This window comes from Dreissena polymorpha, chromosome 12 (assembly GCF_020536995.1).
Source record: "Dreissena polymorpha isolate Duluth1 chromosome 12, UMN_Dpol_1.0, whole genome shotgun sequence".
Classification (NCBI taxonomy): Eukaryota; Metazoa; Mollusca; class Bivalvia; order Myida; family Dreissenidae; genus Dreissena; species Dreissena polymorpha.
Genome location: NC_068366.1, coordinates 18,966,066 through 18,982,511, shown reverse-complemented (window position 1 = coordinate 18,982,511; position 16,446 = coordinate 18,966,066). Strand labels below are relative to the sequence as shown.

The window sequence follows — 16,446 nt, the reverse complement described above, 5'->3', positions numbered from 1 at the left end:
TTAATAAAGAGCGAAAGGCTCGCTTACTAACAAAATTCCTGAACTCGTTTTATAAAATAGGGTATGAAATTACAACTCGTACCATATCCTATATATCTTGTTTGTAGTCATTCTTGATCGAGACATTAATAATACATGTTAGCCAAACAATACACAATGCGTTACATTTTGCCATATGGAAGGACACAGTTTAGGGAAGTCAACAAAGGTATGCTTTCATAAATATGTCTTTGTTTTAATTAGTGTTAGTTCACTTTTCGGAAAGGTAATGCACATACTGCTGCGTATAGTAAAATCGATATTTATGTACATTTAATTGCGCAATCAATTTTCCGGATTGAGTTTCTCCGCCGTGCGAAATCAAGTTAAAACTAACACACAATTTAATTTTGTTTTTCAATATAAAGAAGTGAAACTCCAGCTGCTGGAGCAGTATTGAATTTTCATTAAAAACAATTAGTTGGTCCTTTATTTAAGGCAAGTGACCGATTGCCCAAACAGTACAAAACAGCACAATACAGCACAATACAAACCAACATAAACACAAAATATGAATAAAGCTGGGGTCATCGCCTTGGAACGGTCAATGCAAAGCATTGGGGGTTTAAACCTGGTTATAGAGCGCTCAACCTCACACTTGGCCCAGCAATATTCATAATACTTTTAAGTGTAAATAAAATTTAACGTCATAGCATTGTAACTCAAATTAAACAATAATAAAAGGGAATTAAAACGCATTCAATTTAATTACTATTTAATTACTCAATTGCATTGAAGATACAAGAGTAACAGAATTACAACTTTTTGACGAACGATCAAATAAAACTATTAACAATTGTCAACTACATTCCTTCTTTATAGAAAAGATTTGAGAATGTAGAATCATAGAGTTAATATCTCAGATAATCATCGCGCAAATACAGGAAGAAGCAGCAATAATGGGTGTAAAAATTCCATATTACATAGCTTGGTTGTTTATGTGACTGCTAAACAAATTAAAAATAATTAAATCAAACAAGAAACGCCTATCAGAGAGAAAATATAAATAAAATGGAACATTATAAACCCATTGACCTATGCATGTAGATTACAACTGGGAAAGTCGGTCGTATGACGTTCAAGACTTATATAGATAATTTATGTTTTCCATCTATCACTCTAACATTCGTGTGGGGAATATTACTCCATTATCATTAAGTAGCTTAAACTTATACCATTTTAGACGATGCGAAACACTGAGAGAAACAGCAGAGTAAAAGGCCCGTTCAACTACACATTAAAGGAATATAAGTCCTTTGATAAACGTTTATTGAAAAGCGTCATGGTATTGATGTGGTTCAAATTCACATGGCATTGAGAGGGAGTGAACAGTATAATGCTCATAACTCTACGATATTTACACAGTTTGTATATATATGTTTCCCAATACCGAGCGATCTGTCCAATGTTATTTACGCAACAACTGGCCACATCAAGCTGTTTGTTTCTTTTTCAGACTTTGATCCGTTGCATTTCCGTACGTCACAACCAAATGATATGCGACTTGTCATGAACACGTGTAGTAGTATTATGTCCGAATGTGTTTACCATTAAGAATAAACGAATTCAAATTGCAACTGAATAATGTTTTACTCTATGTGTGTTAACCGACACTACAATATGTTACTTTTACTTTTATTACATGGTTTATTCACATAGATGTTAATTAGAAGGATATTTCAAGTTTTGCGTGGGGTTGATGGGAATCATGTCTATTTAAATATTGACAAAGACATCTACAACTTTATTTTTTTGATTTCGCTATTACTATGCTGAACCTGTCTATGAGATACAAAACTATTTATTGATGTTTATTTGGAAGTTTAACAACATTTGTTGTTTTTTACACTTTTGTTGGGACTATTTGTTAAATATTCATGGTAATGTTCATATTATTTCACATTATTTCAAAGTATTTCACAAGGCGTATTTATGAATCATTATGGTCACGAATCAGTGTAATAAAATTAAAAAACGTCGAGATATGTGCTCATGTAAAAGACTCTACAACTTGTGCACCTTTGCGAAGCATACACTAGGCTAAGTTCACGTTTCGCATCAGTGGAATAGACCGATATTTGTTTAAGGTCAGAATTGGACCGAAGGATCAACGCAGAACGCGATACTACTTTGAAAGCTTGATTTTGGTTTTACTTTTCGACCCAGATGCAGCTTCGTCAGATTCTGTCTTAGTTGTTGCTGATGTGGCACTTTCCCTGAAAACAATAACGGATGTTAATTTATAATGGGTGACTGATATGAGTTTGTTCTGCATACATTTCAATAGAAAACACAAATTATCCAACGCCAGATAAAACCTTTATTAATTTAAGCAGGTCATAAATATAAGGCAGGTACCTTTCCTTTAAAGCATTACCTTGGAACATTTCAGTTTATTTTTCACATAACTATTGAACATACATATTAATAATTCAAAATAGTTAAACAAATCTAATTTTGTGTCTCTTAACTTAGTTTATTCGCTATAAATATGCAGCTCTGAAGAAATCATTATCTTGCATTATTTGCGTACAATTAGATGCAGTTAGTTTAAGTTCCATTTCACCGTGTTGTCGTATAGTTATGAAATAGGTACTCTGTGAAAGCACCTTGTTGTCTCAAAATAATACTTGAAAATTGAGGTAGATCCTTAAATTAGTTTATACTTCAAGATATTGAATGGCATACTTAAAGAGACGCATATTATAATAAACAACCTTTCAACACCAGTAGTGTTATCTGAATGTGTTACTAAGGTGTAAAACCCGTACCAAATTTCTATTTCAAATTTGTCGTCCTCGCCATAACTATAATCTCCTCTTATTCCACTGTCCCAACGTACCTATATGTTGAAAATGTCAAAGATATCAATGATGTCAAATCATTAGTTATTACCTTTATAATATATTATAGATTTTTTTAAATTGCGTTGAGTAGGGTGAATGCTGTTTTTTTCGTCATTTATAACTTTTTTTATATTTCCAAATCAAAACAAAATCATGCCGCGTGCACGCATTTAAAGTTTTTTCTAAACGATGAGAATTTATGCAATTCTTAATATTTGTGAATAAAAAAAGTCGTCGGTATATGACACAACGGTTTTAAAAATCAGTCAGTAGGTATATGATCGGAATAAGATGATGAGCCCGCCGCTCTGCTTGGTTATCTTGGTCGAAATAAAATCATGTTTTAACTCTAAATAACAGACTGCTAAGTTAATCAATATATTGTCAAAATGTATACATAATTAAATAATCGTTACCACGGTATCACGATGCATAACGAAAGAGCTTTAAAGTATTCGAAAGAGTTTTAATATACAATACTCACTCGTGCTTTAGGTGGTTTCATTTCAACGACAACACCTTTGTTCCACGCATGGACATTCCTAAATTTACCATGTCGACCTGAAAAATATCACAACGATGAATAATCCATTCACAGGGGCAATGATTTTTGAACAATATTGTACTAAGTTAAGAGACACAACTTATGTAATCAATAAATGAGACTTGGACCACCCAATCTGACATGATCTTCAAAAAAGACATATGGGCCATGCTCTGTGAAAAGTGGGTTTAATTAATGTTCGTAAAATGTCATTCCAGATTAGCCTGTGCAGTCCACTCAGGCTAATCCGGGTTGACACTTTTCGCAAAAACTTGATTTTTTTAAAGAAGAGACTTTGTTGATACGAACAATATCATTACTGCGGAAAGTGTCGTCCCTATTAGCCTGTGTGGACTGCACAGGCTATTCTAGGACGACACTTTACGCACATTCATTAAACCCCCTTTTCACAAAGCATGGTTCATTTATACATATCATAGTTTAAATGATTCCCTTCGCAGTTTACGCACACAAAGTCAATAAAATGTATTATTAATTATAAACGGCATTCAGCCGATAATTGAATAGTTGAAATTTTGCACCGAAACTATCATATTCTTGTATATTTCTAATGTATCCAAGCGCGTTGTTGTTTAAAATATTTCTCCTGTTAGACTTCGTGTTTATTGCGTCGGTCAATGCATAATTGTTTTGGGCACTAAATTAAAATTTATTGTTGGCAGAACTGCATTTGACGAATACTGCTTATTGTACTATTCGTATACATCTATACTTTTTTTTGAATACGGCGAAATATATTTTAAATGTGTCTTTCACATAAGTATACCGGTTTTCACTTGACAGCCGACTGCCATTAACTCCCCGGGCTGGAGGCGTCGAACCTCGTCGACAATGAGAAGATCGAAGAGTCCATTGCCGTATCGGTACCCTAGGTTACCCCCCGGAAGTTTTGCGTCCCATTCCACAGTCACACATGTTTCTGTTTAAAAACAAACAATGAAACAATTGCAAAGCAATGGTATTAGGTTCTGCTGAGTTTCTTCTGTTGGCGATATTGAAGTGTGTTTCATTTGTATATGAATATCTTACATTAACTGTGTATTATAATAGAAAACATTTGATTTGACGCGTAGCGCAAATCGTTTTAATGAATTTAATAGAAATATACCCGGATTGTAAGAAAGATAACATCTGAAGCAAACTTAAAATTGACATAATTTTTAAGACAGACGACAAGCGAACTGTAGAAGGTTTCAATTATCAATGATCTAAAAATATTAAAAATAAAACGCCTCATTTATCACAAGAAAACAAATTATTGTTTTCATCCGCTAGTTGGGTAATCAGACAAGGGATACATTGCCAACACTACTTTACATGTTAACAGGAGTACGTCAACTTATAGCAGTAACATAAAGTGGACAAGTAATTATGATAAAGATCTTCCAAAAAAACTCCAACATGTTTGAACAACAAACACTTTTGTCTATTTTAAGTATTGTGTTTCATCAATATGCAATACTAGGATGAATTTATAAAAGGAACATCTTTGACATTCTTAAGCAAAATGCATGTTAAATAACTTTAGTAAAGCGATATTCACTGCGACTTAAGGACACCATTTTTTTCGTTAATTTGCTATAATTACTCTCCTACACACAGTTTAAAAATTAGAGATTATCAATGATTTGCGCGCTATCATTTACCATTGTCCCAATGTCCAACCACTGTCCCCACACCATTACTGTCCTGGTTATCCCACTTCCAGTCGGGTCCTCTACGTACGCGGGAACCAATGATGGGCAGCGTTTGGCAGTTGCTCTCGCGATACATACCAAGTGTACGACGTTGGCTTGCGGTGTTTGAAACAGCAAAATGGTTATTTGTTGTTTTATCTGCCTAGAAAGAAGAATGCTATGAAGGAGCTTGTGTAATTTACTACACAAATATGTGCCAAACAAAAGATACGTTTGCATTTAAATAATCTTTATTGTATTTTTTTATTTATTGATATACGTTATTAAATTGTGAACTTCCTTCAACATATACAGCACAAATATTATTCGAAGAAGATTTTTGTTGATTTCGTGGGTAGACCGATTTATTGACTTAACTACCACTTACCACTTAGATACGTATTTTGACCACTTAGATACGTATTTTGACCACTTAGATACGTATTTTGGTCACTAAGATACGTATTTTGATGCATGTTTTGTCCCTTACAAAGTTACATCTAATTAAAGACCTGTCGTACTAGATTCAAGTTTTAAAGGCTTCATTTAAAACCCCTAAGATACTGATGAGCAGCAAACAGCATAAAACCTGAACAGTCTGCGAGTTACTCGCAGGCTGTTCTGGTTTTATGCTGGTTGCACAAAGCCATTTTCACTTTGCTACTGAGTGGGAAAGCGTTAAGATACCAACAAATGATGCCTTATTTTTTAATTGTTGTAAGATCGAATTAGCATATGATTGAAAGCCATTAGCACGCATCGTCATCAATAAACACATTGTGTTTGTTTCGCAATCCAGATATATCCTGATTCTACATACATGGGAGAACATGTACTTAGCTGACACTTGACACGTGGATGTTCAGTAGTAAGAATTTGGGAGGCGGAAAACTACAACGGGCGAAGCATGGTCAGGGGTGATAACCCCAAAAAAGGGTTAGGGTAAGGGTTATGGTTAGGGGTCGGATTAGGGTTAGGGTTGGGTTTAGGCTAACCCAAACCCTAACCCGACCCATAACACTAACCCAAACCCTAACCCTAACCCTCTAACCCCCCCTTGCGCAATACCATACCATGCCTCGCCCGTTATAGTTTTCCGCCTCCCTAAGAATTTGCGCTGATTGTTAAAATCATTCATGCCCCGCATTTGAATCGTGGTTATTCAGCGATGTGACATTGTTTACAGCCAACACGCGGCAGATAGATGACAATAAATGCAATTTATATATAATCATAAGTGATTAACACCTGATCGAAATTGTTTCTATGCTTTGTTTTCAGGGATAAAAAAATAAAATTCGAATTTAGTTATTTATTTGTATTAAGAATTACTTGTATCTAGATTGTATTTTTCAGTTTTTAATTGTCAAATTCATTTTCACATTTGTTTTTATATTGTTTGTACTTGGCGTCCAATTTACTTATAATAACAGTATTACTTCATAAAAATTAACTAATTAATTGTCCTTTAATAAAAGGGCTCACCTCTGTAAAGTTACTCGCTAACAAGTATTACATTCACATCTGAATATGCCGTAGTCAATTCATAATGCTTTTATCTAAGTAAGAAATCCACGAATAAAGCATTTTTGTTAACCGCAAAAGGTCATGTTTTGTAAACCGCGAAAGGTCATGTCGATGAATACTAATATTGGACCGTTTGTATCTAAAACAATAATTGTTATTTAGAGTTACATTTAATCAAAGACAATGGAACACATATGCCAACAAAATACTAGAAGAAGCTGACAGGATATTATAATTATAATATATTATAATTACAACTTACGTAAAGTATAACTCAGAAACAAAAATGCGTTCTTACGCAAAGGTTATTGCGTCTAGCCAATCTGCGTCCATCACTGCAGTCGAATATATTTCTGTGTGGCTCAACCGATCGGATACATGAAAAAAATGACTACAACAAAAGGTCATCAAATCACAAATCATATATGGGTCATGGAAAGCGATACTGTTACATGCATACATGCACTTCTTTCGTGACGATACTAATACAATGTTTCAAAACCCATACAAATGTGCGTCATTTAAAGGAACAACACAAAATAATTCTGAAGAGTTTTGAATGTATGACAATTTATATAAAGTACAAAATAAAAACGTTTAATTGAATTAAGAGTACACGTGTATTTAAAAAGTGTATTTTTTATAGATGCACGTGTATATTCTTAAATACAATCAGACGCTTACCACTGCAAAAGGTGAGTAGCTCTATCACAATCCAATTCTGTTCAATAATATAGAAGTTCGACATATCTTAAAAAATTGACCGGGAACTATGCATTATAAGCATTTTATGAACACGTAAATGTGTTTATGTCACTGTTCATGCTTCTACTTTGTGCAAGTTTTTTCATATAATAAATATATACATCAAAATCAAATACAATTTTTAAATATCGTTATGTAAGGAAGTTAATCAGATAACGTAAAGTTAATTGTTTCATTGTTTAACTTACTGTGGTGCAATTGGGGACCTCTACAAAGAATACCGACATCGCGCCTTCGTTTAATATGTCTAATATCCACACTATGTTCATCATATCCTACATTATACAAAGTTTAGTATGAAACAGCGTATAAAAACAAATCAGCAACATATAAATATGCAATAATATGTCGTACAATACAATAGGGGCATATTTAGTTAAACGAGTATAAAAATATAAAAATGTAGTATCCTATTGTCATTGATTTAAAGACTAATGGATTTTTGTCTTTGCATCATTTAATAGAAAGTCTAGAAGAAATAAATATAGAATGTGTATCAAATTTCTTTACCTCGTCAACTTTGGTTTGGTCAACAACATCTGGTCCGCTGTATAACGTCATTTCTGTTGGCTGTCCATCCGTTAAAAGAATTACCTTATGATGCGAACAACCATTGTTTATACAAGCAGGAGGATCTGCAAAGAATATATTTTGCTATAAAGACATACATTTTGAATAAACCATTAAACTAGTATGTAAGTGATCAATAAGAATACATATCACAGCATAATACAAACATGTAATTAGCAAAGAGGCGACTCATATAATGATCTCACGAATTAATATGTTTACTTTATATTTATTTATTTCCACAGCGCATTGTTTATTCTTCTATCGTAACACTGCTATTTTGTATTCAGAAAATCAAATATGAGCCTTAAAGGGGCCTTTTCACAGATTTTGGCATTTTTTAACTTATTCATTAAATGCTTTATATTGATAAATGTAAACATTGGATCGTAAAAGCTCCAGTAAAAAATCAAGAATAAAATTAAAAAAAGGAAAAGAACATTGCCCGGAGCAGGTTTCGAACCAGTGACCCCTGGTGTCCTGCTAGAGTCCTGAAGTAAAAACGCTTTAGCCTACTGAGCTATTCCGCCGAGTACACATCCGTGACGTATTTTATACCTTATATAAGCAATCTTCTTAGTTTCACAAAATTTAACGACAAAAACAGAACTCTCCAAATTATTCAATCGTTTCGCGTTGCAACGCTTTATAATTTTTAGGTTTTAAAATCGTCAAAAGATGCATATAATAGCTATATTAGACCATGGTAAATGTTCAGTATTACTGTTTCCTCACAAATATCATAACTAAAACGAAAATTTGCGAATCTGAAACAACTTTTTTCAATTTTGTCAATTTACCAAAGCGTGAAAAGATCCCTTTAATGTCAAAGTAACATCTCATATAACGAAATGAGCAAACGGTAAAACCTCTACTACAAGCAAGTACATATAAATCTTCGAAAGGCACATACTTGTACAAAAAAAGTATATAGGTATACGCAATAATATTTAGCTGTATCCAGTTATACAAATTGGCTACAGTGAACACTAGTATACTCACTCTGAACCGACATTAAAACTGCACGTGCAACGAGCAGACCTCCGACAAGAGGACTTGGGCCGCCTAACTCAATATCATCTGTCACGAGGAAAACAAATCGATCTTAATCACACCCGCTTTGAGTGCACAAATTAAAGTGGCTAAATACTATTTTGTTTTCAGCATTGTATTTGTGTAATCTTAAACAAATACGTGAGTGAATATTTACGGGAAATTTAATTTAATAATATGATTTATCTTGTATTAGATCCATTAAATTAAATGTTGATCGATTCAATAACTTTAAAAACGACCACGTTGACGCCAATACCGACACGTGTACTAGCATAATGTTCTAGAACCAAAAAAAGTGGTGTTCGATTGTACTATAAACAATCTTTGCTATTGTAAAAAAAACTCTGACTTCGTTTATTTTCTAGTACCACTTTTAATGAACTTTTATTTTTGTTTATTAATCACCGCCTAATCTGTATTGAAATAAATTATTTCATACATATTATAATACTCGCCTTTTACAACAACATATGTATTCATTAGGCTTTTCTCAATTGCCTTTTTCTAAATCACATGTGTTACTTTGAAATAATTATCTTTAAGTGCTGGGTTTTGCTCTGAAAGTATGCAGAATTAAAAAGGTAGCACGTGCAATAAAAATCACACATATCGACAACAGTCGTTCTTTTCCAATATGCCCCAGCAAAAACCTAGAGAAAAATCTGAAGTTACATTATATGGTACTTTTTCAATAATATATTCACTATTTGAAATCAAATGTAGATTTTATAGTGCCTCATATAACAATAATGAATATGATGTCGTATAACCTACACTAAATTTGCAACTTACTGAAACATTACACAAGTTTTAACATTAAAATCAAACTTGCCTATCTTATTTCTGATCTGTTTGAAATCTTTTGACATCGGTATCTCCACGTGTGTTTTATGGCCAAACGTAACGAGGCTGATATGCTCATCAACATGTCGTGATGGTTGATGCAGTACAGAGTGTTCATCTAACCCTGTTTTGATTTGATAGAAATCGGCGTATAATTTATAGAATGTATGGTATGAAATCTTTTTTCCTTAGCAATTTCTCTCTACATGTATCACTTTAATAACACGCGTATATTTATAAATGAATCATGTATTGCGAAACCGGCAAAATTCTTAGTTGTTCTTATTCACATGGATGTATTAGTTTAAAAGATACATAGAGAATAATAGGTAAGTGTTGATTATTGATTAGGTTTATCATGCTCGGCTTAGAAAACAAAAAGCACGAGCTTTGATCTATAATCAACACTTACCTATTATTCTATTTATCCCACTTTTTATTCAGTAAACTTTTTTATTTAAACAAAATTAGTTTTCACGAGTGTTTGTCGTACTTCGATAATTACTTTAGTGCAACCAAGGTCAGTGTACTATTCCGCGTTCCAAAAATAACCGCTGATCGAATAATCATTTTTTTTTATAAATCAGAATATCGTTCTGTGACAAAGAGTCGTGCGTTATTAATTACAATGTTATTGATATTGAATTGCCAATCTTAAAGTTTTATAACATCAATATAACATTTAGTTGTTAAATACAAGGAACTACATTTGTTTACAACGTAGCATGCCGTGGTTTATAGCAAAAATTTAATCATCGGGGCTTTAATCAAAATCAACCGAATTTGCTGTAAAAGTGGGATAAAAAACATTAATACACTCAAAGTGTTTGTTTGTTTAATTGGTAATACCAAACAATATCTTCTTTCTAAAGGGAGTAAATATGTTGACGTGCGTTATGTTTCTATCTTCTTAGAAAATATTGCTGGATAAAACTTTGGAAGGCATAATCTCTTCTGAGAAAATATAAGGTCTTATTTTCAAATAATTTGCAATAAGACCAATTTCCATATAATATAATATTATAGTTTTTAGACTATTAAAAAAGTAACTATTTAAAATTAGTATCTGAAAAACTGAAAAGTCTCCTAAAATAGTGTACACAAAATAAATGCAAGAAACATACCGGAAATGAAATCGTTTACGAATGTTTTAACTTTTCTCCAAGAATCTCCTACCGCCATGCTTTCTGATATGTCCAGCAGCAAAACAGTGTGATAGCCGCGAGGCGTTTGAGACAGCAAGGAAACTGACAGTAATCACACACACAACGAAATAAATGTATGCTACGACTCTCCTTAATGTTCAGAAAATTAATGTAATGTTTCAAATTATTTATTATAAACCGTTGACTCACAAGCATGACGTGAATTTATTTTTAAACTAATCATTTTATTTCATAACGATTCACTGATCTTGCTTTTCTAGAAGTTGCTTTATCAGGTTCTTCAAAAATATGTTTCCTTATTACTTACCCCTCTCTACTTCTTGGCTTCCCAGGAGTTGCCATTTGTCTACATCCATCGAATTCTGTCTTTCAGACTGCCTTTTAACGCAGACCCCTATGAACATATTCATTAATCGCGTTGACACAAATAGCAAGTCGCGAGTTTAGAAATAAACGTCAACTTCTTTTTCTCATAAATCTATAAATTGTTATTTGATAGTTTCTATTTTTTTTAAAGAAACATAAAATACTACTGTTGTAAGAGATGGTTATCAATTATTCAAATACTATTCATGACCTGTTCATGTCCACAATTACTTAAAATGCATTTACAATTCATAAGTCATATTTTGACAAATTATTGAATTCTTTTTTAAAAGTGTCTTTGAGCTTTTCACGATTCAAATCATTAATCTTTACAGAATATATATTTATTAAATAGCTTTTAAAATGTTTTGAATTGTTCATAAAGTAGTGATATTCAATAATTGTTTAACAGTTAATGAACTGTTCATTAACTTTCAGTTTTTTAATAACACATTTTCCAAGGATATAGTCTCCAGAAGCAATTTTTTCAGGAAATCAGTTCATGAAGAAATTCAGACGCCTTTATACACTATTCATGGACTAAATGTGCATAAACAGTTCATGAGCAGACACAACCAGTAATAAACTATTTTAGAACTGGTAATAAACACGGTATTTTTGTAATAGTCCATGAACTTGTTGGTACAAACATTTGTTTATGTTTCATTTAGTAATCGTGAACTTTACGGGAATCAGTTCATGAACCTGTACAGAAAAATGTCATGTATACAGTTCATGACGCTTTCTCGAGCTTAATGTTCATTAACATTTCCTGAACTATGCATGTAAACCAATAACCAAACTAGTCAATAGCAAATATTATATATTAACAGTTTTTCACCTGCTTTTGAACTCAATATTAAATAACAATTTATTAAAAGGTCCAGCAAAAAAATATATATGAGTGTATGACACGTTCTTGAACTAAAATGCCCTTAATAGTTTTGTTTTATTGAAGTTTAAAATAGTGTAACAAATATTATCTTGAAAGAGGTCTAAATAAACTTAAATTATTATGTATTTTGTACCAAAAACTTCAGTCATGATTCATTTTCAGGTACGGATACTGAATACGGTTAACATTGTTGTCTTACACATATTGTTTTTAACATCAAACTATGTTACCACTTTTCTACAAGAAACGCCTATTGCATAAAGGATAGTCTATGTCAGTTTTATTTACTTCTTATAATCCGTTGTTCGTATTTTGCTTATTTCGATTTCGAGCAAAACAGGAATCTAAGTGGATCACATATATCAGCATATTTGTTCTAAATATTGACTATAGTTTTGTTCTTTTATTTGAGTCATTGCATAGTCAATGTCAGTTTTTTTGAATTTCTTAGAATCCACGGTTTTTATTTTGCTTATTTCGGTTTCGGGAAAAACATTAATCTAAGTGGATCACACAAATTTGTATATTTGTTTCAAGTATTGGCTTTAGTTAATGTTATTTTACTCAAGTCAGTGCCAATAGATTCTTTTGTAAAGCGCCTTTGAACGCACAATACTGTATGAAAAGGGCGCTGTATTAATGTGGTATTATTATTATTACTTTATTATTTTTTATGTAATTATTAAATAACTCAATATATTAATTACATGGTTTAAATCCCTGCTAAAACACCGATATAATACTCAATTGCTGATAGTGCTGATGATGATTTTGATGATGATGATGATGATGATGATAATGGAGATGATGATGATGACGTCTATCCTAAACAGCTCATTATTTTTTAACTTATTATCAGAAAAATAATAAGTATTATGGTTGTAAAAAGGATATGTAACCATATACAATATAGCGAAACTCACGGTTTGAATGTGTATCCGGTTTCTGTAATGGTGTAACTGATCCGAAATCTGACACCGATGTATCACTTTCTGCTGAATGCATGGTTTCTACATACTCGCTGCCTGCCCATTTACCCAATGGTCGGTTGCGTTCCATGGTTCTCTGAATACGTTCAAGTTTTGTTGAGAGTTCATGAATTTCTCTAGCTCTTGCACCCTTTACTTCGTCACGTTTCATTCTTACTGTTTTGCATTCCTCTTCGCTACTTGACAATTTTTCTTTGAGAGCATCCAGTTCTATATTGACCAAAAAAATCCAAATTGCTTGTGATTATGCAATGAATGACTAAGCGTTTTATCTCATGTATAATTGTATGCATATATGTATTGGCAAAACATTATACGTGTAAACGTGAAATTAAATATACACTGTCAAATACGTTCAGAAGGGCTTTCCCAAAACAGCCTATTAGTCCGATATTATTTGTATTATAATATTAAACTATTCGTAATTGAGTTAATTGTATCGGTTTGAGATTCCAGAGACTCCAAACAAGTTGTTCGAGCACACATATATTCTCCTCACCATATGTGATCAAGCAGCTTTAATGGTTTATTAAAACATTATTCCTCTGATGACGTCTCTATATGTCTGGTTTAATTGTAATAAATTACCTTTCTTGATGTCAGCTATTTTATCTCTGCTGCAAAAGAGTACAATCAGTTAAGAATAAATAAGTAAACGCACATACTGCATGTTTACTTAAAATACACAATACACGTATAAATCGATGTATTTAAACGTACTACGTAAATAAAGTACATACCATTGACAAACAATTTTTGACAATAACATTTTACAGCATGGCACACAACAAACACCGATGAGTATTTATACAAAAAATGGTGTTTGTATATTTAATATATTTATGGAAACACGGTGTGCACGTCGATAACAACAATCTTACCAGATGCACCCCGCTTGTAAATTGGCGTTTTGTAATAAAATCGCATGGATGCGTTCTGTGCCTGTCTTTATTTCTGAAACATCTGGTATCTGAAACATTGGATTGTTTTCATTCTTGTATTAAATGCCCTTTCCGATTGTTAAAATGCCAAAGGCAAATATAGAGGTGAATGCAGAAGGGCAGAAAAGGAAACAAGCCAGGGAAATCATAAGCACTTACATTTATACGAGTGTTTTAGTGGTGCTGTGTAATATTATGTTAGTTGTTTTTAAAGGGAGATTATACGATTTTTATATGTGTTAAATTGTAATATATTGATACAAATATGTTACAATAACACAAAATAGGCATGAAAAAATACATTGAAGACGAATTTCATAAAATGCAGCAAAGACAAATTAGCACCCCGAGCCGATTGTGACGAAGATATTTCGTACAAATTTTCCTACAATATCCGAAGCATTCGTCTTTTTATTAGGATCGGAGTAAGTGTTCGTGTGTCGTATGAATCGATATCGTTGCAGGAAATTACAATGATCCGTAAAACTAAATTTAGATTCACATCGTACATGCATGATATACATGCTGGCGAATTCGACTGTACATACATTTTCGATTTCAGAATTAAATATCTGGCTTATTTCGCATTTTTCGACACATGTTCTTCTTAACTTTTATTTTAATTTATATTGAAATATATGTATAATAAGTTTTTTACACATGTTATATAAATTCATAAATATTTGACAAAATCGTATAATCTCTATTTAATATTTAAGCCGTGTTCCTGGAAAGCATGTCTTGATGCATGTGTATTGAATTCGTCCTAATATAGTGTGGGAGTCCCCTTAGGCTAATCAGGGACGACAATTACTGCTTAGACTGGATTTTCGTTTGATAGAGAATCCATTTAAAGGGACAATTCCATATACGTGGACAATATCGCCCCTTGTATGCCTGTTCGGACCTCACAGGAAAATATGTTACGATACTTAACGCATATAAATTAAGCCATTAGTTCACAGAGCTTGGCTGATTGTTATAAATCAGTTAGACACAGTGTAAAAAGATATGTGCTATAACGAATCTTCCTTGTTTCGTAACTTAAAGAAACCTTTTAAAATATTTTTGTATTTTTCAAAAGTGTCAAAGGGACCTCTTTACAGATTGTGCCTTTTTTAAATTTCGTCAGCACTTGGGGCTTATAATTGATATATGTAACAATCGGAACTAGATCCAGTATAAATTAATTGTAATAAAGAAAGAAAAAAGAGTAAAAAGTGTTTGCCTCTCTTGGGCTCGAAACATTGCTCTTTGATGAATAAAGTAACGCCTGAACATCTCGCCTTAATTTGCTGTTACATAACATCAAAATGTGTATACGAGATATAAGCAAACTACTTATTGGCATAAGGAAACAAACAGAAGTCAAATTATTAATCACTTCGCGACTACATAATTAGTGTTAATTCGCACCCTGATAAATTTGTTTTATATTTTTAATATGTCACTATAATTTGGAATATTGTAAGTTCGACAAAATGTGAAAAAGTCACTTTCAGTTCATTTGGACAATTTAGCATGAGTTTAAATATGCGTTTTTCCTAAAAAAAAAAAGATCCTGTGGTAAGATTTTTGCAATAAAATATTATACGAATCAAGAAAAATATGAGCTTTTAATTTTGTCGTCTAATTTGACTTGTGTATATTTTGTGTTCTAAGCGGTTGATTGTAATAGCAAAATTGTGTGTACGCCGCATTTGTTAAATTTAATTTAATTTACTAAACAATTAACATTTTATTGTCAATGAAATACACAGAACCTTTTGTATGCGTAACATAGAAACCTCATTTTGTGTATTAAACATATATACTGTGTATTTGTGTCAGATACAAATAAAACATGGTTGAACAAAGTACTTATTCTCAGATTCAAGTCATAATTAAGAAAGAACGACTTCTAAATGATTAAACGTTTATTCCGATGTTATTTCATTGTTAGGTCAAATTATAATAACTTACATACCTGAGAATCCATGTTAGTCAATTATATCAGAAAAACATGAACCGAAAAGGAAAATTATAATTCATTTCCCAACTACAGTGTTATGATTGCCGTATTTTACATCGACGCTTTCGTCCACTTAAACTTTGTTGAAGAGCTAGTAAACAGTTAATCGTAACTACTTTGCGTTTAAATAACGGGCGCAACAATGTTTCATATATCAAGATGACAGCAGTGCGTTGCGTGTCTATGCACTT

At 32.3% G+C, this 16,446-nt stretch overlaps 1 protein-coding gene across 1 annotated transcript; it reads right to left on the bottom strand.

Moving 5' to 3' along the window:
- Nucleotides 1–737: 737 nt before the first annotated feature.
- On the bottom strand, nucleotides 738–16,348 carry LOC127853334 (uncharacterized). Its single transcript, XM_052387768.1, has 16 exons — nucleotides 16,211–16,348; nucleotides 14,185–14,273; nucleotides 13,892–13,920; nucleotides 13,238–13,513; nucleotides 11,361–11,447; nucleotides 11,012–11,134; nucleotides 9,877–10,011; nucleotides 8,991–9,068; nucleotides 7,929–8,053; nucleotides 7,607–7,693; nucleotides 6,952–7,044; nucleotides 5,097–5,289; nucleotides 4,217–4,369; nucleotides 3,370–3,446; nucleotides 2,811–2,881; nucleotides 738–2,255 (listed from the first exon to the last, which is right to left on the bottom strand). The coding sequence occupies exons 1-16, from the start codon at nucleotides 16,220–16,222 to the stop codon at nucleotides 2,165–2,167; spliced, it is 1,719 nt and encodes a 572-aa protein (XP_052243728.1). The 5' UTR covers nucleotides 16,223–16,348; the 3' UTR covers nucleotides 738–2,164.
- Nucleotides 16,349–16,446: the final 98 nt, after the last annotated feature.

What these genes read in the sequence shown, in the direction of transcription:
- LOC127853334 (XM_052387768.1), bottom strand. An exon ending in AATAGCTGACATCAAGAAAG is followed by an intron (nt 13,514 to 13,891) that starts GTAATTTATTAC and finishes TGGTCAATATAG; the next exon opens with AACTGGATGCTCTCAAAGAA. An exon ending in TGAAACCACCTAAAGCACGA is followed by an intron (nt 2,882 to 3,369) that starts GTGAGTATTGTA and finishes TTCAACATATAG; the next exon opens with GTACGTTGGGACAGTGGAAT.